General features: G+C 43.7%; 1 protein-coding gene across 2 annotated transcripts; it reads left to right on the top strand.

Annotated features, from left to right (window-relative positions):
- Positions 1–9,177: 9,177 nt before the first annotated feature.
- MOS14 (ARM repeat superfamily protein) lies at positions 9,178–23,216 on the top strand. 2 transcript variants are annotated; one of them, XM_048672382.2, is made up of 27 exons: positions 9,178–9,588; positions 10,412–10,489; positions 10,719–10,781; positions 12,365–12,412; positions 12,491–12,637; positions 13,434–13,565; positions 14,348–14,388; positions 14,544–14,635; positions 16,277–16,404; positions 16,900–16,975; positions 17,089–17,209; positions 17,275–17,374; positions 17,528–17,609; positions 17,706–17,788; positions 18,327–18,443; positions 18,598–18,649; positions 18,907–19,062; positions 20,109–20,232; positions 20,320–20,401; positions 20,469–20,557; positions 20,630–20,704; positions 20,808–20,862; positions 21,237–21,356; positions 21,432–21,524; positions 21,630–21,775; positions 22,196–22,373; positions 22,528–23,216. In XM_048672382.2, the coding sequence occupies exons 1-27, from the start codon at positions 9,460–9,462 to the stop codon at positions 22,813–22,815; spliced, it is 2,895 nt and encodes a 964-aa protein (XP_048528339.2). In that variant the 5' UTR covers positions 9,178–9,459; the 3' UTR covers positions 22,816–23,216. The 2 variants fall into 2 exon arrangements, with proteins under 2 accessions (XP_048528339.2, XP_048528345.2); XM_048672388.2 differs by having other exon boundaries at positions 17,095–17,209.
- Positions 23,217–23,502: the final 286 nt, after the last annotated feature.

The raw sequence follows: 23,502 nt of genomic DNA on the forward strand, positions 1-23,502 counted from the left end.
TTATATTATCAACCTTGGATGTTTTATATGCATTTATATGATTTTTGGGACTAACCTATTAACCTAGAGCACCGTGCCAATTTCTGTTTTCCTTGTTTTAGAGTTTTACAGAAAAGGAATACCAAATGGAGTCCAATTGACATGTCAATTTTTCATGATTTTTTATGGACCAAAAGAAGCCCCGGAGTAAAATAGTTGGGCCAAAAGAGTCCCGAGCCATCCACGAGGGTGGAGGGCACGCCCTACCCCCTGGGCGCGCCCCCTGCCTCGTGGATGACTCGGAGACCCCCCCCTGACGTGAGACCGACGCCAAAAATTCCTATAAATACAGAAACCACCGAAAAGAAACCTAGATTGGGAGTTCCGCCGCCGCAAGCCTCTGTAGCCACCAAAAACCGATCGGGACCCTATTCTGGCACCCTGACGGAGGGGGGAATCATCACCGGTGGCCATCTTCATCATCCTGGCGCTCTCCATGACAAGGAGGGAGTAGTTCACCCTCGGGGCTGAGGGTATGTACCAGTAGCTATGTGTTTGATATCTCTCTCTCGTGTTCTTGATTTGGCACGATCTTGATGTATCGCGAGTGCTATTATAGTTGGATCTTATGATGTTTCTCCCCCTCTATCTCTTGTAATGGACTGAGTTTTCCCTTTAAAGTTATCTTATCGGATTGAGTCTTTAAGGATTTGAGAACACTTGATGTATGTCTTGCATGGGATACCCGTGGTGACAATGGGGTATTCTATTGATTCACTTGATGTATGTTTTGGTGATCAACTTGCGGGTTCCGCGACCTTGGGAATCTATGCATAGGGGTTGGCACACATTTTCGTCTTGACTCTCTGGTAGAAACTTTGGGGCACTCTTTGAAGTTATTTGTGTTGGTTGAATAGATGAATCTGAGATTGTGTGATGCATATCGTATAATCATACCCGCGGATACTTGTGGTGACATTGGAGTATCTAGGTGACATTAGGGTTTTGGTTGATTTGTGTCTTAAGGTGTTATTTTACTACGAACTGTAGGGCTATTTGTGACATTTATAGGAATAGCCTAATTGGATTGATCGGAAAGAATAACTTTAAGGTGGTTTCGTACCCTACAATAATCTCTTCATTTGTTCTCCGCTATTAGTGACTTTGGAGTGACTCTTTATTACATGTTGAGGGATAGTTATATGATCTAATTATGTTATCCTTGTTGAGAGAACTTGCACTAGTGAAAGTATGAACCCTAGGCCTTGTTTCAACGCATTGCAATACCGTTTTCGCTCACTTTTATCATTAGTTACCTTGTTGTTTTTATATTTTTAGATTAGAAAAACCTATATCTACAATCCATATTGCACTTGTATCACAATCTCTTCACCGAACTAGTGCACCTATATAATTTACCATTATATTGGGTGTGTTGGGGACACAAAATACTCTTTGCTATTTGGTTGCGGAGTTGTTTGAGAGAGACCATCTTCATCCTACGCCTCCCACTGATTGATAAATCTTAGGTCATCCACTTGAGGGAAATTTGCTACTGTCCTACAAACCTCTGCACTTGGAGGCCCAACAACGTCTACAAGAAGAAGGTTGTGTAGTAGGCATCAAAACTTCTCACAAACCAGAGCTTCTCACAACAAAGCGTGATGGTTTCGGTAGGGAACGTGCCACCTTTGGAGATGAAACAATATCCGTTGCCTCTTATTGCTTTCAAAAAAAATCAAGTGTCAACATAGAACAATAGGAGTGTTGTGTTTAATTTTGGAATTTTTTGGGGTTCGTTTGGACATTTTTATACATTAACTGGGTTTTCTAGGCATTTTATGTGCATAATTCAAATTTGAACTACATGCACATGCTCCAGTGCATATAAATTGGTTGAAAAATCAAATATGTGTCCTTTGGTGCATGCTTAGGCCCCATGCAAAAATGGGAATGAATTTCAAACACCAGGGCACTGTTGATTACCGACAAAACATTGAGATACTTTGTTTTTAAATTCTAGTAAATCCAAAACTCGTCTGAAATTCATGAAACTTGGAATGCTATAATGGAATGGCACCTGGCATGTTGTGGTATTTTCGTGTCCATTTTGAGAGAAGGCGCACTCGAATAACAGCCAACAAAGGCATTTTGAAACAAATAGCTGCCACTGTAACATCTCAAACGTTCTGTATAATTTAAATTGTGTGCGTTCTGTTAACCATTCACATGACGCCACGCCTCACTCTTTTAATGTCTAGGAGGTACCGTGAGGACAGGTGCTTGAGTGCTTGACTAAATGGGAGGCGTGCGAGCTGTACTCCAATGCGGAGGCTCATCGGGAAGCGTGCGAGCTGTATGCCACGCAGGCTCATCGAGAAACGAGCCCTTTGACTTCCATGGTCGCCCGCCTTGCTCGCATCCTCTACGTTAATGGTGCCCAAGCCACAGTTTAATACGGTTTTTAAATATAAAACACTCATCGCAAACGTTTTAGTTAGAACACCCGTATGCAAAACCAACAACTTCCCCAGGAAGCCAAGGGAAAATGTGCCTAGCAGGATTTGTGCAGCTCTTAATCGCAAACATTTTAGTTAAAACACCCGTATGCAAACCGACAGCTTCCTAGGAAGCCAAGAGAAAATGTGCCAAGCAAGATTTCTGCAGCTCTTGATCGCAAACGTTTTAGATAGAACACCCATATGCAAAGTGAGAGCTACGATCATCCCTTCAACACAAACGGTTGTTTTGGATGACCCGTGTGCAACCACATACAAACATTTTGGTAAGATTTGCATCTGTCATATTGGGTATGTTGCCATTTGTCAAACTAGAAAGATTGACATTTGTTGATCTAATAACATTGCCATTTGTCAATCCTTGTAACACTGCAATTTGTCAAAATATGCAGCTAGAAATCACTAGCACTATCTAATTTTTGCAACTAAAGTTCAGTAATTAAGCATAGATTTCATTCATAGATTAAGCAGTCGTTCTTAATTTAGTTCAACTCGATAGCTGAACCGACCAAACTTTTCCCCAATTGTTGCCAACCACATACTGAAATAGCTAGTTCAACTATATATATACTACCTAATTTTAAGTACGTTGTATAGTTTCACCACACATCTATAGTCAGATGAACTGAACAAAATAGCCCCTAAATACTACTACTACGGAGGGGCTTTGTGCTACTTCTGGCAGCCTCTCCTCTGCCGAGCGCGCTCAGTAAGAGGCAGAGGAGGAGGAGGCCGACGAGCTGGACAAATGCAATACGATGCCTGCCACTGCTGCGTGTTCAGCGACGCTCGCCAGCTCGAGCACCCACTGCCGCTCCAAACGATCCCTCTCGAAGCATCCGGACTGCTCATAGAGCTCCTGATTCCTCGCCTCTGCGTCGGTGTGTGTTGCGGCCACGGCTGCGGTAAGGCTCTTTGCGTGCTTGACGAGGCGCTCCTCCTCCTCCCGCAGGAACTCGATGTAGCGCGCAAGGTCACTGACACACGTGTGGGCCTCCACCTCCGCCTCCCTCCTTCGGGCAGTGGTGGTGGAGTGGGTGATGATCCTGGCGGTCGATGGTGGGCTGGCGGCCACGGCGGCCGACGATGGGGTGGCGGCCACGACGGCCACATCCCGCCTTCGGGCTGCGGTGGCAGAGCGGGTGATGGCCGGCAGTGGGGTGGCGGCCACGATGGCCACCTCCCGCCTACGGCCGCGGCGGCGGAGTGGGCGATGGCCCTAGCTTTCGATGGTGGTGTGGCAGCAATAGCAGCTGGCAACAGCTGCCGACGGGCAGCGGCGGCGGAGCGTGTGGTGGGTGTTCCGCACACACCCAACAGGGACGCCACGCGCACTACACTACACCGGGGACTGAGCCGTCGCCGTAGTGTAGCCTCCCAACTGGAGCTGTCCTATGATGATGACGGAGTGGCTGAGCGACGATGACGGACCGGTGCCATTGGCGATTGTGGGAGAAGCAGACGAGATAAGCTACGGGGAGGGAAGGGAAAATGCGACGTAGGACTCGCTGGTCGTGAGGGTTTATATAGCAGGCCGGTAAGCATTGGGATTTTGGGGGATTTCACCGAGTCAGGTGGGAAGCTTGTGCGGGAACCTGCGAGGTTGCGTGGGGACGGGCTTACCGATGATTCATTGGTGCCACTGTTTGACCAAAAGAACGCCCCGCGTGCTGCGCAAGCTTGCGCTGTAAGTCATCTGCGGCAGCGGGGTGACAAGACGTGCAAGAGGAGGACGAAAGGACACGTACACATACGGTTAATACAAAAAAACGTTTGCGATTTAATTACCTACTATACCCCGTCATGGTTTATATGTAGGATTTAACTAATAAAATACGAATGCATGTCGCCAAAGAATATATCGTTGGATTCATATTTGAACATAGTTTCCAGTTATACAATTTTTGTAACATGTATTAACACTTTTTGGTTAAATTTAAGGTTATATACCAGCAAGCGTTTGCCCGCAACACACACGGCTTATTCCATCACAAACAACTCAGATGGATCAACTGTATGCCACGTATTGCACACAAAACTCTAATCTGATTCGTGCTTGATGTCTCCGACATCGCTCGCACGGTTCATCTTATTTGCCACGTATCACTGTGCCGGCCTCTGCTCGCGTCCCTCGGCAAGCTCTGCTCGCCGTTAGACACCGCAGTGCACTGTGCTCGCTGTTAGGCGCCGCAGCACTCTGCTCGCGTCCGTCAGCGCGCTTGGCTTGTGGACAGTTTTTCCTTGCGTGTTCAACTGTTATATGCATATATATGTGGTTGCTCGTCGTTGAGGCGACCACAAAGCGGTCTACTCGCGTCCCTCCGCGCGCACTCTGCCAGCGGTTGGGTGTGCGCATGATCATGTCGGGGGCCCCATATGCATGCGGTTGCACCGCGCGCGTTGCCACGCGATGCAGTTACGTGCGGCACGATGGAGTTACGTGCTGCATATTAGAACTACCATCAGGGCCTGCTGATATTCCTGGCCGTCCGGCTTCCCCTTTAATTCCCCCGGCCATTATAACCTTAGTCTCTTCGACCTTTCGATCACGCCCAGAACACAACAAGCACACCCACGATGACACATAGGAAGGGGATGTCTAGCGGCGCTCCAATGGAGTTCGGCGTGCATAGAGTGGAGACCCACGCAAGGGAGAGGGATCTCTCGGTGGTGTACACCATCGACCCAGCCGTGATGGACGACTACATCAACATCGTTGAGCAGTTGCTTGCTCGAGACAAGTACAAGGTGGTCGGCATCGACCTCCAGTACACCGCCGGTCATCCTGACATAGATTAGAAGGTTGCCGTCGCCCAGTTGTGCGTGCGCCATCATGTCCTCATCTACCACTACTGCATGGCCACAGAGCCTTGCAACCGTTTCAACAGGTTTGTCAACAACACGGACTACAAGTTCGCCACGGTGGAAACCACCGACGATGTAAAAGCGCTCAGTGTTACGGGCTTGGCCTGCAAGAACGTTGTTGAAATTCTTGACCACTACAGGGTCTGGGGCAGCACGAAGAAGGACTCCCTGGTCGAACTCGCCTCGGCCATCATCGACGCCTACTACGAAAAGATGAAGCAGGATGCCCAGAGAACAAGTCCCCTATCCTGGCACAAGGCCTGGATGCGGCAACTGGATGAACCTCACCTCAGGATCGCGGCCAAGAGCGTGTGCACATGCTACGAGATGCACAGGTGGATCGTTGACATGAAGAAGTGCCTCGTTACCCAAATCGACGAGTCCGGATCGAGCCACAAGCAGAGCAAGCGTCACAAGAAGTAGATGATGATGATATGATCATTTATGCTAGTTAATCATGCATGTAATGTATAGTTTACTTTATTGGTGTGTGAAAATTTCATGTGTGTAGTAGCCACCTATGTAATTATGCATGTAATAGTTTACTTTGGTGTGTGTGCAGATGCCATGGTTGTAGTAGCCACCTATGTAAGTGGATGTTTAATTTGGTTATGCAACCATGTCCTTATAGGTGTCTGTGTGTGTGTGTATATATATGTGTGTGTGTGTGTTGTTCTGTATGCAATCCCATCGCACAACACACACATCTTATTAACAACAACCGTCTGTGTTATTATCGGTCTCCGCACACATTTCTGATTATAGGTCTGTTTGTCACGTATCACACACATCTTGTTATATTGATCTGTTTCTTTTCTCTTGTCTCAACACAAACAGTTCATCCGAGTGAACCGCATGCCGTATATCGCACACACCTTGATCGGGCTAACCATTTCTTTTGTATTGCCTAATCATAAACAGTTTATCGGAGTGAACCGTATGATGTATATCGCACACACCTCCATCTGGCCGCCCGTTTCTTTTGTTCCTCCTCATCGCAAATAGTTAATTGAACTGAACCATATGCCCTGCATTGCACACGCAACTAAAATCTAAACCGTGTTTGATGCATCCTCCATCGCAAACGTTTTGCATCCTTTTTGACGGGTTTTTTTACACCATTGTTTGCGGTTATTGCATCGCACACAGTTTCGTCGAAGGGTCTCTAATCGTAGTGTCGCGTTAGCAGCATCCTACAGTAGTGCATGTATCTAAGTTTCCAATCAAAACAATTATAGCATGAATAATAAACTTTTATCATGGATAAGGAAATATAAAATAACAACTTTATTATTGCCTCTAGAGCATATTTCCTTCAACATATGCACAGGGGTAACTTATGACACTCAAGATGATACCAAGATAGTTGCACACAATTGTAGCTATACAGAGTAACTATATCACTAAGGTGCACAAAGTGACGTGGCCCGACAATACTCAAATGGCTAGTTTCAATGGGTAAGTAATGCAAAAGGGGGCTATCAAGTGTAATGGCAAAGGGAAGGTTAATGGTGACATAATGGTTACCTTCATCGACACTACCTTCATCAAGGCCAGAGAGTTTAACCGGCCGGCCTTGCTTCCAGTTGCAGTGTCTAAGGGTGAAGGGTGTAGTTGTTGTTGACAAAATCGATGGCGGTGAATGTAATGGCGGTGGAGTTATTGATGTAGTCATCCTTAACTAGCCGAAACACTTTAGCAAATGGAAGACCCCAAATGCAAATAACCTTGAAAGAAACGGGGTAGAAATGCGGAAGCTGGGTAGCAAAATTGACAAAAATGTAGAAAATTCAGGAGGAACCGGATGACCCGGGATGGTGTCCGGATCGTTCGGGCTAAGTCCAGACTATTCAGGATGGTATCCGGATGATTCAGGCAGGTCAACTCATGTACGATTTTTGGGCGGAAGAACACGAAAATTGGTGGTGGAGAATTTTTTTGGGGTGTGTGGGAGGGTTGGTTTTCATGGGGGAAAAGGTGACGGAAGGTGGGTAGAGGCTAGATCTACCAACAACACATCAAATCCACGGACCAAAATCCAAAAAATTCTCACAAGGACTAACAAATTGCAAAACAATTGGCATGCATATTTTTGTGGGGATTTTCAAAATTAGGAAGAACAAAACAAAATTGGCTAGAAAAGTGAGGGGGAGAACTCCAAGATTTAATGAACCTTGCCCAATCACCCACACCCGGAGGGGATCTAGAAGAACACTCAAGAACAAGAGGGAAATTCACTCAAGACAAGATTCAAATCATACATCCACAAAGTTTGCAAACACATGAGATTCACAAGATTACAAGGTCAACAAGAGGGAAAGAGTATCAAGGGTAGTTCTTCCCAATTCCTAAGTAGTTGGGGGCTTGATGATCTCAAGGGATCCTTCTCCCATGGGAGGTCTTGGTGATCCTGTGATGGGGAACCTTCTCCTTTAGGTGGGCTTGGCAATCTTGAGAGATTCTTCTCCCTTAGGAGGGCTTGATCCTCTAGGACGAGGTACAAGGAGCAAAGCTCTCTCAATTTCGTTCAATATACTTTGCTACCATGGATATGAGGTAGGGTCGTCTATTATAGTACAAGTGGATTTGGGGTGAGGGAGAGGAATACATGGCCTCTTGGCCGAGCTGTGAGCAGGCAGGGCTGGATCATCCGAGTAGCTACCCGGATTGTCTGGGCAATTGCCGGATATCTGGGTAGGTACCCGGATGGTTCGACTTCATGTGAAAGCTTCGGGTGTCCTACTCGGACGTCCGAGTTGGTGGCCAGATGTCCGACGGTTGCTCATATCATCCGGTAGGTGTCTGGATTGTTTGATCAGGGTCCGGATGTCTAGTCCGGACGCTTGTACAAAGAGGCGGCTCGGCCCGGATGGTCCGGGATGGTGTCCGGATCGTCCGGGCAAATGCATTCCTGCGCATCTTCTTCTCCTTCTCCTCGTTTGCTCTCGTTAATTCTTGGTCTTGTCCCATTGCTTCTTCATGGCCTTCTCCTTGGTACCTAAGGACGCACAAGGTCTCCGCTTGAGGTAGCCATGTCTCATGTGAGTTGAAGAGGAGCTCGATAAGGAGAAAAGTAACCTCGGTTTCGATAGCCCTTGCGTGGGCTCTAGTAATTGGCCCACTTGGTGCTTGGGGGTGATGGTGGTGCATCTACGGGGATGACCGTAGGGTGCTCTGCAGCAACTGGTCAGTGTGGTTGCAGCTTTTCACCGATTGCAGCACCGGAGGTCACCGTCTCCACCATCAGCAGTTGCTGGTTGCAGCACCAGTTGTTGCTGGTCGCTGTCGACACATGTAGCACAACATGTCTATCCCAACAACCATGGCCACCGGTCGCAGCATCCGTGGCCGCCTACTCCGCCCGCATCGCCGCCGACCATCTTCGCATCGTCGCGGCCTTGCCGTATCACGACTCGCCGGTGCAGAGAAACAGTGGATGGGTAAGAAGGAGATGTGACGTGCGTGCCCAAAGGGCAGCAAAGCATCCGTGCGCAAAGGAGATAGGCATGGAGTTGGTGCCGGCCATCACCTCACCGGCGAGAGCTGCTCGGGAATGAATGAATAAGGGGAGGGATGAACCATCATGATTGTGTGGATTAAGGAGGGAGCGGAGGTGGTGGTCGGGGAAGCTACACATGGTCCTTTAGATCGAGTTTGATCGAGCGGCCAGCAAGCGTCGCCAAGAAAGTCATTTCCTTCCTTTTTCCAAAGGATATCATACCAGGGAGCCACCCTATCAATTAAAAATAATTAATTAATGTCATCAGATCACACGCGCACGGAGACAGGTACAGCTCACAACAATTGTCATCGGCGCAGAAACAAAAACGGAAAAGAAAAGAAAATCTCAAACAATTGTCTCTCGTCTCGCGTCTCCCCCTCCCTCCCCCGTCCATCGAATCGAATCCCGCACACTCGCGCAGGCCCCTCTCTCCTTCTCCGTTTCAAATTTCTTCTCCTCCTCCAAAAACCCTACCCGCCCCGAATCGCCGGCTGCAGATCCAGTACGCCGCGGAAATCGTCCACCGTCGAGGGTTACTCACGGCAGCGCGCCAGCGGCGGCACAGTCGAGGAGGCGGTAGGGTTCGGCGCCGGCATGGAGGCGCAGGCCACGGCGACGGTGAAGGAGGCGCTCGCGGCGCTGTACCACCACCCCGACGACACCATCCGCGCCGCTGCCGACCGCTGGCTGCAGAAGTTTCAGCACACGCTCGACGCGTGGCAGGTGCGCGCGGGCTTCCTCCCCGGCTCGATTCGATTCATGTCCCCCAATCGTGTTCGTTTGCCTACAGAGATATTCAGGCGGTGAATTCGGTGTGGTGAGGGTGGGATGTGGGCGTGTTTGTATGGATTTGGCCCGGCTGGCGCAGAATTTCCGAGATATTGGAGTGGTTCAGCTGTGTGATTGCTCTAGAGTGGTGGTTGGAGGCGATGTATTGAGATTTGTTTTGTCTGAAGCGTGCTTTTCTTCTGCTTCTCCAGTGTCTGATCGTTTTATTGGATTTCAATTTGGGCCTGTGGGTGTGACAGCTAATGTAGAGCTGCTTTAGTATTCATTGTAGTGTCAAGACTAGAGTTTTGAAAACGTAGAGCAGATCAGGCTTGGTTTTAGCCAGTGGCTAGAATATGAACTGCTTTAGATGACGCAGGATTGAATTCTAGTTCTGTGCTGAACTTTGCTGCAAGTTGAATGTGTAAACCCTGGGAATGTGGGCAAGTTCAGTTTTTGCTGTTAGTTTAAGTTGCATTTTTAGCTGTGGGACTGGCTATCCAATCTTTTCTACTCACTGCCGTGGTATTTATCAGTTGAGGAAAATTCCATGAAAAGTTTGATGCGCTCTAAAATTCATTTTCATTGTACCATGTCACTATGTTTTTCTTATTGTATACACAGAGTGTCTTCCTAGCAAATGCAGGGTTTTATTTCAGATTTGGAGGCAGTTTTTAATTATGGTGCAAAGTATTTTATTTTACACTGGGCCATCTTGTTTATTTTGTGGTTGGTGGTTATCCCGAAGGCATCCAATCATTCTGTTCTCATTATGCAGGTAGCTGACAGCTTACTTCATGACGAAAGCAGCAATTTAGAGACTCTCATGTTTTGTTCTCAGACTCTCAGAAGCAAGGTGAAACATGCATACATAGATGCATTATGCTATTTCTTACTTCCTCCGTCCCAAAATTCTTGTCATCAAAATGGATAAAAAAGAATGTATCTAGAACTAAAATATGTCTTGATACATCTTCTTTTATCCATTTTGATGACAAGTATTTCCGGACGGAGGGAGTACTATCTAGAAACTTGTTAATTAGTGTAACTCTTAATGATTTATCTTGAATATGCTTGCATTTTAGGTGCAAAGGGATTTTGAGGAGTTACCGTCAGAAGCTTTTCGACCATTGCAAGACTCTCTATATGTAAGCATCAGCTTTTCAAGTTTTTCAATATAAGAGTAAAGAGTATAATTTGTGTAACTCTGCTTTGCACTACTATCAATTCTAAGTCCACTTTTCAACCCTCAACATACCACTTTGTTTAAGGATCAACCCTCAACTTCAAAACCGATTACTTCACACCTCCAACTTGCCAAACAGTTCTAAGCTCAACCCTACACTTGCCTCAATCTGGTTTTCGCTGAGTAGACTGGTTTTCACCAACTTGACTGCCTCATCAACGTTTGCCATGTCACCTTGACTACTTAAAAAAGTGTCTGGTCCCACATGTTATAGTATACCCATTTACACATCTCCATCGTGACATAGTCTCAAGCACGTTTTGTGCGCTCGAGCACTCCCCTTCCTATCGTGCCCCAATTGCTCGCTCAAACCCTATGCTCCCTCTACTCGCCCATGTTGTCTCTGCTGCCCGGCTCGTCGCTCCCCACCGCTTGTGTGCCTCCATGAACATGCAAGTAGCTGCCTCGCGGCCTTCCCGGTGTCAATTAAGCTGCTTAGGGCAGCTTGCTTGTGTTGCGCACGCGTTTATCTCTAAAGAATCAATTCACCAGCCTATTTGCTTAGCTTAGCTAGCTTGTACCTGCTTGTTTCTAGCGGCCAAATGCACCGGCCGATAAGGGAATTGCATCGTACAGGACGTCAGAGAGTACTCAGCGTACAGGGCGACCACAACGAGCTACTGCTCGTGTCGCTGAACCGATGTGAGCAAGACGACGATGTGCAGCGACCAGCGCCCACATCCGTGGGCATCAATGAGGCATGGGCATCGAAGTTGCACTACATTCACATCCATGGGCAGCAGCCCAAGCAGCTGCTGTCGGCTTCATTAGCACCTGGCTATGGCGCACCCCTATGCTCGGCCTCTGCGCATAGGTCCTTGTCGCCGCAGGCACCACCGTGGCCATCCTCATGCTCACCGTTTATCTCTGCTGCCGCCAGCGACGTCGCTGGCAATGCCCCTACGTGGCCCTGAGCCTCCCCTAGCCTACACCATGGAGGCGCCGTCTCCCGCTCCACGAGCACGCGCAGGCGGAGGAACTCGTTGGCTGAGCATGCACTCGTCGTGATGCTCGGCCTGGACGCGCACCCTGCGTGCTTTGCGGCGAGCACGGTGTGGGTTTCCACGCGTGTCGACGACGAAGACCTGCACCGCTGCGTCAGCTGATCACCTGGATCGCTGCGGTCGGATGACGCAGCTAACCATTGTCGGCAGCTTTAGACCTTGCACGCCAACTGCTCGATAAAATGCTCAGTCACATGAGAGACAGATGGGACCATATCTATCCTCGCCACATCACACATTGAGCTGGCGTCTACGGGAGCTAAACCAGGTCAAACCAATGGTAAAAACCAGTGAAATGGAGTGAAGGGTGTGTTTTGAACGGTAGTGGTTGTGGAGTAACCGGTTTTTGAGTTGAGGGTTGAGTCTTAAACTAAGTGGTAAGTTGAGGGTTGACAAGTGGACCTCTTCCCCTAATTATAAGCTCCAGTCGATCTTGCTAAGGGCGTTGTCCCTTTTTTGTTTAATTGTTTTCCATCTGCAGGGATTGCTAAAGAAATTTAACAAAGGACCACCAAAAGTTAGAACACAGGTAGATGATTGAATTAAGCAAGCATATTTTATACTGACAAAATTCTAATGACAACAACACTTGTTCTACCATGTTCAGATTTGTATTGCAATTGCTGCTCTGGCTGTGCATGTACCTGTGGAGGACTGGGGAGGTGGTGGCATCGTGAACTGGCTAGGCGATGAAATGAAATCTCAACAAGAGTTCATTCCAAGTTTCCTTGAACTGCTTATTATCTTGCCACAGGTACATAACAAATTTAGCTTCATTTGGTTGCCTATCATAGTCTCAGACTCTCAAATAATATTAGTCCTCATATCCTCTGTTTATATAGAGGAAAAGGGATAAAAGCTATTCGTAGCTGAAGTTTCATTTGTAATTTGTTAGGTCATTTTACAATATCATATTAACTTTCATGCATTCTTTTAAGCACTTAATAATCTGTTAATTTTGAGTCAAATAAGCTGAACATATGATTGTATGCCTTGCAAATTGAAGTTTCATGCCTTCTTTTAAGCACTTAATAATCTGTTAGTCTTGAGTCAAATAAGCTGAACATATGATTGCATGCCATGTAAATTGGGCATTTTTGGCTTCTTCTCATTTCTGTGAAAAGAAGGTAAGTTGGTGAAGCAACAAACTTTGTTTTTCTCTCTTTACCATTTGCAGAAGTTTTCTCTTAGTAGTCGGTGGTTGTCAATGGTCATGTTTCTATTTTCAATAAAAAAGTAGATCATCGATGAATCACACTCATAGATACCATTGATGATTTTCCTAGAGCTTCCAAATCTTGAACCAGATTTGTTTTAAATCATACAACGGTATTATTTTAACCATATGTTTTCCATAGCGTAGTGTCGAGTTCAGTAGAGTGATGTACATCATATGCTCAAAATCTTATGGTCCAGAACTATCACACTCAATGAATAAGTGTCCAGATTGTCCTAATATAATCAATGAAGGACTTGTTGTATATCACATTCAATGTATATTATACTTTTTCTTGGTGAAATTGTAACCTATTTGTATGCTATCTTGACAGGAAACTTCTAGTTATAAAATAGCTGCTCGTCCTGAAAGGCGCAATCAGTTTGAGAACGACCTTTGTTCATCAGCTAATGTTGCTCTTAGTCTATTGACTGCTTGCTTGGGTTTTGACGAGCTAAAAGAACAGGTTAGTTTCTTCCTCGTAAAGATAGCTTCATATGGCACAATCAAACTCATTACATGCTAAAGTAGCTAAGGAAACCTGCTTCATAGGTGTGATAAGTAAGTCCACACCCGCACCTGCCCCAAGCAGAAAAGGAAAGCCACTGAAAAAAGTAGCGCTTTAGGTAAAGCATTTGCTAAAATAACTCAACAGGTACAGAAGGCAATGAGAACCAATAGCGTTCAATTGAGCTATACAGAACAGTTGAATAGTAAACCCAATATTCCCATTATCTGTTGTTTCATATCTTGCATGCATACGCAAAATCCTTCCATAACTGAGTCCTCTGGGCTACTTCCCTTTCTTTTGGCCATTATGACGTACATTTGGAAGTACTATACTTGAGAGGTATTTTTTAGTTGCAGTTCTTTTCACTGGTTATGTTATGGCCCCTTGTACTAAGATAAGGGGTTCGATTAGAAGGTTGGTTTATAATGTGCTATCCACTTGCCACGTACTAGCAAAAGTAGTTTTGATGTTTGCACATATTCTCATTGTGTTACAAACTAGCTTAGATTGTTACACCGTACACGCCTTTCCCGATAGTCTGGGAGCAGTCTCACTTGTAACTTCAGAGTTCAGACGGATCTCTTTTCAGCCAGGCAGACATTTTATCCATATTAATGCTTCAATATGCTTATCTGAACCCAGAGACCGGAACTACATATATGAAATTCCGAGACATAGTTATGCAATGAGGGGAGTGGGAGTATTTTGGTAGTTAATACTGGTTCTTCCTTTCGCAGGTTTTGGAGGGTTTTGCTTCTTGGCTTCGTTTCTGTCATGGGTATGCTGCTTCTGCGATTTTGATATAGTAATACTTTATTCCTTGAGAATCTAACTGTTGTGGTACATCTAATATTTTGTATTCTTTCTATACTACTGCTGCCAAACAGTAATGGTCTAATGAATTTATGGAAGTTCTCTTTTATTTTTTCTCAGAATTACCGCAGCTACCCTTGCTTCACATCCTTTGGTCCATACGTCACTCTCTTCGTTGAACACAGATCAATTTCTGGAGGCAGCTGTAAATGGTATTGTTTGCTAGCGCACATAGTTCCTGTCATATTTTAGTTCATCTCTTGCCAGTTTCTCATTTTTTCTTCATCTGCCACCTCAGTCAATCACTTACTGCTATGCTCTTGCTACCACAGTGATGTACCACTGTTCACCTTATTCAGTTGCTACCAACATAGAAAAGTTGACACATTGAGTTTGGTTAATTTTTCGACCATCTGCTCTAGGCATGTTTTTTCTATGCATGACAAATGACAATAGTATTGGGTAATTCTTGCTATTTGTGATGTTAAATTTATGGATAATCAAGTTCAAAGGAAGGATGCAAATCAATTATGGATCTTTGCTCAAAGTCACTAAAAATCTGTGAGTTTCCAGGGAACACATATGGAATTGGGATGTGGTTTTGTACAAATTTGGGGCTCCATATTACAACAAGTTCCAGTCAAAGCCAAGCGCATGTTTCTGGTTACAAGCAAAATCAATTAACACTTAACTAGGTTTCAACAAGTTTCTTCATACAAACAGATTTCTGGTGTAGGTCTCCAGAGCTGGATGAGAGCTTGTGTAGGTTTTGACAAGTTTCACTAAAAACTAATTTTTGGTGCTGGTCTCTAGAGGTCAATGAAACTTTGGCGAGTATTGTTGCTAGTTTCAGATAGGTGCTGTTTTGCAATACTACTATGGGTCTGAATGCCAGTGATCTTTGCTGCAGTGCGGTGCTGACAGAGATGAGGATGGACAATGTGTCTTCCTTGCAGACATTTTCACTTAGCCACACCATCACGAACCCTGACCTCTTGCAGGCTTCCCCTCCAACTCTCCCCCCTCTTTCTCCAGGCTATGCACCACCACCTCTGTGCGCTCACATCGGTGGAGCTACCAAGCCCTAATCAAGCCCGCTGGCTCATCGTGGAAGCTGCGGAGCTCAGCAGAGTGTAGATTGGATACATCAAGTTTCAACTGCAACTTCTTTGAGTAACAAGATGTTTATTTTCTAGCTCAAGATTTACTGACCTCTAAAAACCAGCCAAACGGAAAAGCCAGCCCCCCCTGAATGCGACACTTTCTTACATTTTCCCAATTGGCCCGTGCAATCAAGATTAAGGATTGCAATTAGCAGTTGGATATGAACATGGTCGTGCATCTTTTGCACCCATTGATCATTGTCTAGATCAGAGGCTACATGCTTTCTGTTGTTGCCAAGATCTTGGTTCACATGCTGCTCTGCTGCTGCTTCACTGCAGACAATACTATCTATCGACATTGCTAGGGTCAACTAATTTATGGTCCTGATGGGTCCCCCTATCTCTGGCGCTTGATGATGGATGAGTTTCATTGGACCAGCTCGAAGATATGTTTATGAAATGTGAATTTTTTCTTGATTTGTATAAGGAGATATTTCTTCACACCGTTGTCCTTGTAAATTTGTAAGCTCAAAATTGTTCCAAAAAGCTTCTCCAGCTTGTCGCGTAAGCTGGCCTTCTGATCTTATAAGCAAAGAAGTCCCCAAACCTAGCTTATTGGATAAGCTATGCTTGACCAAGCCCACCATAGTTATTGTGAATGGCTGCATTCAGTTAAACCTAAGATAGACCCTATGTTCTCAGGATTTTGTTAGCAGCTTGCTAATAATACGCTCGTCTCTAACTTGCCAGTTACCTCTGAGTTGATACATTTTACTGTATCTCGAGATTCTTGTGGCATCACTGAACAGTTTCCGCTGATCCAAATTCTCATCCCTCATGTTATGGGCCTCAAAGAGCAGCTGAAAGACTCATCTAAGGTATGTAACATGTTTACCATACTCTGCATTAATGATCTATCAATGTGTTTGTTTTGTGCCCAGATCCACCATACCAAATATTTGGTCATGCCAAATTTTTTGCTCTGGCTTGAGTGGTCATAATTTTTTTTGCATGCTCATGCTTCTGTATCTACTCCCAATTTATTTTCTTGCCAAGATTAGCCAAAGCATTCACCAATTTCTTAGCTACCAATTTTTTTTGTGTGTGATTGAGTTGGGTTCAAACCAAGCACATCGGATTCCTCCATCTGCAGATTTCTCCTTGATTGTTACTCCCTCCGTCCCATAATATAAGAATGCTTTTTACACTAGTGTAGTGTCAAAAACGTTCTTATATTATGGGACAGAGGGATTATTTATTAGTGTAGTGTTGGATACTTAGATTTACATAAGCACTTGTACTGTTACATGGTAAAATGTGTATCCACATGTGTTTTTCATCATTGTCATTGATAACTCTTTTTCTATTACCAGGATGAAGAAGATGTAAAAGCTATTGCTCGTTTATTTGCAGACATGGGTGATTCCTACGTTGACTTGATTGCAACAGGTAACACTTCATCGATGATGACGATGATCAAAATATGGATCTGTTTTTTCATGCTGTACATGAACCAAATCATCCTGACCATTTAAGAATTACACTTACAATTTATTTTGAAGGTTCAGGCGATGCCATGCAAATAGTGAATGCACTACTGGAAGTTACTTCCCATTCAGAATTTGACATATCCTCCATGACGTTTAATTTCTGGCACCATCTTAAGCGTAATCTAACTGGGAGGTATTTTTTTGAAACATTACTGGTTTTACTTGAGAAACAACCAATTCAGTGCTTACAAATTGTAGGGATTCGTATACATCGTGTGGATCTGAGGTGTCGATTGAAGCTGAAAGAAATAGAAGAATGCAACTATTCCGTCCTCCGTTTGAAGTTCTTGTGTCTCTGGTATGTTTGAGGGGGGGGGGGTCCTTTTAGTATAATGCTCATATTTTTGTGATGCGCCATGCAATAAAAACATGGAGTGCGACTAATCATTCATTACATATATTGTTTGTTGGGATTTCCTGTTCATCTCATGCTGTTTTGATACTGAATCAGGTTAGTTCCCGAGTTGAATACCCTGAGGACTTTCACACTTTCTCGGAGGAAGATCGGAGAGATTTCAGATATGCTAGATATGGTATGCTTCCTGATTTTTTTGACCGAGTTAATCTTGCAGTTCATATTATCTATGTCATGCAACTGCCAAATAATTACAGAACCATTCATTTTTCAGCGGTTAGTGACGTGCTACTTGATGCAACTGATGTCCTTGGAGGTGACTCGACGCTAAAAATACTTTTCATGAAGTTAATTCAGGCGAGTCTGTTTGCACACTCAACAATTCTCTTCCCTAGCCACTGCTCAGTGCTAGTATCTATACTTGTCAAATTGGACTATTTGTTTCATAGTTCTTATTGATGGTCTAGCCTGTGAATTTCTACTTATCCATCTGTTTCTTTTTGTTGGAATTAAATTATTTTTATGGAATATACTGTAGCAAGTTCAGTGAAGTGTAATGTGTTGAGCTCTACTCCCTGTCTGGCCTTTTCACAATCACTACTTTTGTTGCTCATGCTAGTAATACAATTTAAATTCTTATTTGAGGCACTACAATTTATGCAAACTGTACCAAATAACTTAATTTGAGTTGTTTATCTGCCTCTTGTTTGTGCTTATGTTGTGTACTTAGTATGATATACCATCGTAAGTTTTTGTCTATTCATTTTATAAGATTAGTCTCTTCTCGTGTACGATGGCATATCTTTGGCTGATGATTAGTCCTGTAGCTTCCCAGTCCCACCAAGAAATTTGTTTGGTTTTCTGTAACCAAAGCGGTATGCTTTTGGATTTTCAGGCATGTGGAAGCGGTGCCGAACAGAACCAGAATTGGCAACCATTAGAGGCTGCCCTTTTCTGTATACAAGCCATTGCTAAATCGCTTTCGATTGAAGAGAAGGAAATATTACCGCAGGTATGAATGGCATCTTGTTATCTTGAGTGTCAAATTGTCAACTGATGGGTTGTAAGATCTTTTTGCTGGATGGTTACTTTTTTCTGCGCCTTTACATTACAATCATCGTTAATGAGGTCTGGTTAACATAATGTGGTCACGCTGTCCTTTGAAGGTTATGCCACTGCTTCCAAGGTTTCCTCACCAAGAACAGTTGCTACAAACAGGTTTGTTTTGTGTAATTGGCATTTCAGAAGTCCTTGTTCTTAGCTCAGTGTTTGTTTTATCTTATACTGTGACTAGTATTCGGGAATCACATTGTAGACAGTAGCTATTTACTGCCTGTGATGTCTGGTTCAGATGCTAGGTTTATAATAAGTTAGGGCTCTTTAGGCACAGTTGTTGGGCAGAAACTTTGTGAGATTCAGTTTTCCTAGCTTGATTATGTCGACGACAGGAGTTCAAATACGCTTGAATCTTGCAGTTTGTTCAACCATTGGAGCATTTTCAAAATGGATTGATGCTGCCCCAGCTGAACTGCCCATCCTACCACCTTTGGTTGATATTCTCAACAAGGGCATGAGTACATCAGAGGATACGGCTGCAGCTGCTTCTGTGGCATTTAAGTATATATGTGAAGGTACTACCTCATTATCCACTTCTTTTTAATGGACCTATCTGACTGGAATAAATTGATTATTGTTTCCTACCCATTTCTTCCTGTTAGTTGTGCTACACCGTAGGAAAAACATGGGAACTCATGAGGCATACATATTTTTTCAAGAGATTAGACTAAATGAAAAGTTTGCGTTGAAATCAAGTGCAAAGATTTTTCTAGTCCTAAAGATTGAAGTTCCACAAAATATCTTTCTTCTAAGAGGCAAGAACCAATTCATATATGTTACATGTCCCTCCTTTTTAGAAAAGGCCAAAGGTTCCCTTTACATATACTAATAAAGCGGGAGAGAAAACTGTAAAAAGCTTATGGTTGAGACTGGCAAACGGCAAAGTGAAAAATGATCAGGTGCTAACGGGTCATGATGTGCGCAATTTTTGTAGCTCCATGCAAGGTTTCCCCCCATTTTTTTGATCAAATGCCTTTATCCCTAGGTCTTGCCAGAAAAGAACCATAAGCATAGTCTCTTTTTGCTAAAAATATTTTTGTTGTTCTGTTCTTTTCCAAATCTTAGAATGACAACAGGGTAAATAGCTTTCCTCAGGCTTGCTCACCAGGGGTGCTGCCGAGACCAGAGCGTACGGGCAATTTTGGCTAAGCATTAATTGTACTGTCTAGCATACAAATTGGTTGTACATACGTTTGTTTGGCTCCTGCCACACAGAGATCTTGGCTGTTAATTTCAGATGTACTGTCTAGCATACAAATTGGTTGTACATACGTTTGTCCAGCTCCTGCCACACAGAGATCTTGGCTGTTCATTTCAGATCGGATGCAATAGAGTGCAGACGGCGTGACTGAGAAGGCTGGGAGGGTGCTCCGTTTTGTTTTATTGCCCTCATATATGTAATATACATATACGAAGTTGTGATATATATTACGACATCGAATAGTTTACGAAGTATCTGTTTATATTTCCATGCTTGTTTGAATTTTACGGTAGATTTCTGTTATTGGCATAAAGAGTCGACAGCTTATAGTTATTTTATTTCCTTTTTTTTGGTGATAAGACTGTAGGGGAAAGTTCTCGGGTTCATTGGATGGCCTTTTCCAGATCTATCATGTTGCAATAAGTGGAGTTGGTGGTTACAAAGTTTCTTCAGAGGACTCGTTGCATTTGGTTGAAGCCTTAAGGTTCCTTATTAATTCCCCTTAGCTATTATTACTATTTTGGTTGCATTCAACATGTCACCTTACTTGTTCATTCACCACTCAAATCAGTGTGGTTATCACGACGCTTCCGCAAGACCATGCTAGAAGAGCCCTGGAGTTAATCTGCATGCCAATAATTAATAGCTTGCAGGTGAGCAGCAATCTTTGATAGTTAACTGTTGATATGATCCTTGCTAATTTTTTATTTGAAAAACTAGGAAATAATCCAGCAAGGTGAAAGTGCTCTTCAACAAGTTCCTGCTCGGCATTTAACCGTTCACATAGACCGGTTGTCGACCATTTTCAGGTGGTGACCTCCCATTTATCTTTTTGCCCATCCAAGTTTTGGTTTTGTATTAAATTCTCCAAACTGTTGCAGCAATGTGAAACTTCCAGAAGTAGTTGCTGAAGCTGTCAATAGATACTGGTCCACACTGAAGATTATCTTTGATCAGTGAGTATGGGCACCGGACAGAATTCTGGGAGAAGTTTCTACTTGTACATATATATGGCAGATCTCATCCATCCCTACTTTACTAATAAACTCTTTTGCGCAGTCGGGCATGGGATACACGGACCATGGAGTCTCTATGCCGATCTTGCAAATTTGCTGTAAGTTAATTAATTTTATTTATTTATGTTGCTTGTTGTTTGAATGCAATTTACATTCAGATCGAATACAAGTCCCGTCAGAAGGGCATAATCGGAACAATTATCTTTTTCCACATACTGTCTCACTCTTGAGAGTTCTGATTCTTCCTTGGTGGGATTAGTATGACTGTAACACTTCCAGGTTTAAGAAATGATAAATATGATATTGCAAATCATGCCTTATTTTCTCTTCAGATTTGCGGTTTTCACTTTTATGGAGAGCATTGAAGTATTTTTCTAGCTGAATCATGATATCACTTCAACACAACATATACATGTGGATTCTTTGCCAAACTTTCATGCTTACTATGTTTATTATCTTTTCTGTGCTGTAGGTAAGGACATGTGGGAGGTCCATGGGAATCACCATTGGTGCAATGCTTCTAGAAATCCAAACACTATATCAGCAACACAATCAATCTTGCTTCCTTTACTTATCCAGTGAAGTTATTAAGGTTCTTGCTATTTCAGAAGTCTAGTGATGTATTTTTAGCTGTATTTTGATTGTTCTGACAGCATTTTATGTGTAGATATTTGGGTCTGATCCATCTTGTGCGAGCTATCTTACATGTCTGATACAGACACTCTTTAATCATACAATACAACTGCTCAGAACTATTCAAGTAACTATTCCTGCTTTAGCCCCTTGTGTTGCTGATCCGCTCATGGTAACATATTAATAAAGCAAGCGATAACTAATTCAGTGGATTTCATTCCCTACATTGCAGGATTTTACAGCTAGACCCGACATAGCTGATGATTGCTTTCTGCTTGCGTCAAGATGTATTCGTTACTGTCCTGATCTATTTGTACCTACAGAGATTTTTCCAAGATTGGTTGATTGTGCAATGGCTGGTGTAACTATACAACATAGGTAGTGCCTCCAAGATTAAGTACTTCCACAATTATTGTGTTTCTTATCCTTCTGTTAAAAAATATAAGGCATATTTAATTTTATACAGCCTCAATGCAAGATTTTGACTACGACTCTAATCACAATATGCTATAATAAATAGATAAAATGTAATATGAAATCATTGAAAAATTGAGAGAGTATACTTTTGTAGTCAATCCATATTGTTTTCCACAAACTATTGGCTAAAGTTCTAAAAGGCTGACTGCACACATCCTAAGACGCCCTATATTTCTGAAAACAGGGGAGAATAAAGATCAGATGCTAGAATTGAGTCATAATTGTGTTATATGAGCTGCATATGCTTGTTATCCTTGTTTAATGATGCAATCTGATATCGTGGTGGCTAATTGTTACCTTATTTTTTGTGATATGTTATAGGGAGGCCTGCAAATCCATACTGTGTTTCCTATCTGACACCTTTGATCTTGCGAAATCACCCGAGGGGGAAAAGTACCGGGATCTAATAAACACAATTGTACTCCAGCGAGGTGCAACACTTGCAAGAATAATGATTGCTTCCTTAACAGGGGCGCTACCGTCTGGTCGCTTGGAGGAGGTATGTTGATTGGTAGCAAGAGTGTTGCTGTTTATATACAATCCTGCCTGTGAGCTTTAAGCAAAGATATGCCCTAAAGACTATGTTATGCTTACTCTTGACAGTAAATGATTGAAGAATGAACTTTATATCCCTTCTGTATGAAACTTTGCAGGTCTCATATGTTCTGCTGTCCCTTAGCAGAGCTTTTGGTGGGAATATGTTGAATTGGACAAGGGATTGCATTGCCCTTATACCCCCACAAGCCCTAACAGATTCAGAACGCTCAAGATTCTTGACAATTATATCCGATGCATCATCGGGATCTAGTCTTGGTTCCTTGACGGATAGATTCGCTGAAATATCAGAGGTTTGCAGACGAAACAAAGCGGTGCAGGATATAGTTCAAGCTGCTTTGCAGCCTCATGACTTGGCCTTCACGGTTGCTCCGCGGCATTCATGATGACTGGATGTTTTCTTTACAAGACCAGTTGAAAGCCCGTGATGGTGTCGGTGTGCGCCATCTGAATATTTTCCCCTTTCATACGGTTTGAGTTGCGGCATCGATCATACTGTTCAGATTTCTTTAGAGGATAGATAGGTCAGCCAGTAGTCATTGTCATTCATTTTGTGTTTGTCTCTGTACATGCGTCGTGCATTTATGTATGTGGGAGGAAAATTGTGTTGTATTATTATCTGGAAGAGATCAGTGGTATACGTACTCAACTAGGAGATCACACCGATTGTGATCTGCCCTGGTCCTGAATTTTGTAATGGCTGGCCAGCTTAACTTTGTGAATTGAGGTGGCCACCAATTCTTTTTATGTAAACATCTGCCAAATATTAAGTATGTCCTTGATGTCACATTCAAGCTGTCTTATGCTTTCTGTGCGAGCCTGGAGTATGTGTCACTTCTATGAAGGTAACTACTGATGTATGATCGCCTCTCTTTGGTTCCTAGGCAGAATATTAGCTGCCTCTCTGTGGTTCCAAGGCACAATATTAGCTAATCGAGGTTTCTGGTTCTGCACGATCTTCTGGGAAAATCACTCACCGGCTCTCTATAGAACTGCTACATCTTTCCTATTCCTACTTACTAAAGTTATACGGTGGCATAGAAAAAGTTTGAACAAAAAGACACAAGCGAACA

Source organism: Triticum urartu, chromosome 1A (assembly GCF_056163025.1).
Source record: "Triticum urartu cultivar PI428250 chromosome 1A, HENAU_Tu73, whole genome shotgun sequence".
NCBI classification, from domain to species: Eukaryota; Viridiplantae; Streptophyta; class Magnoliopsida; order Poales; family Poaceae; genus Triticum; species Triticum urartu.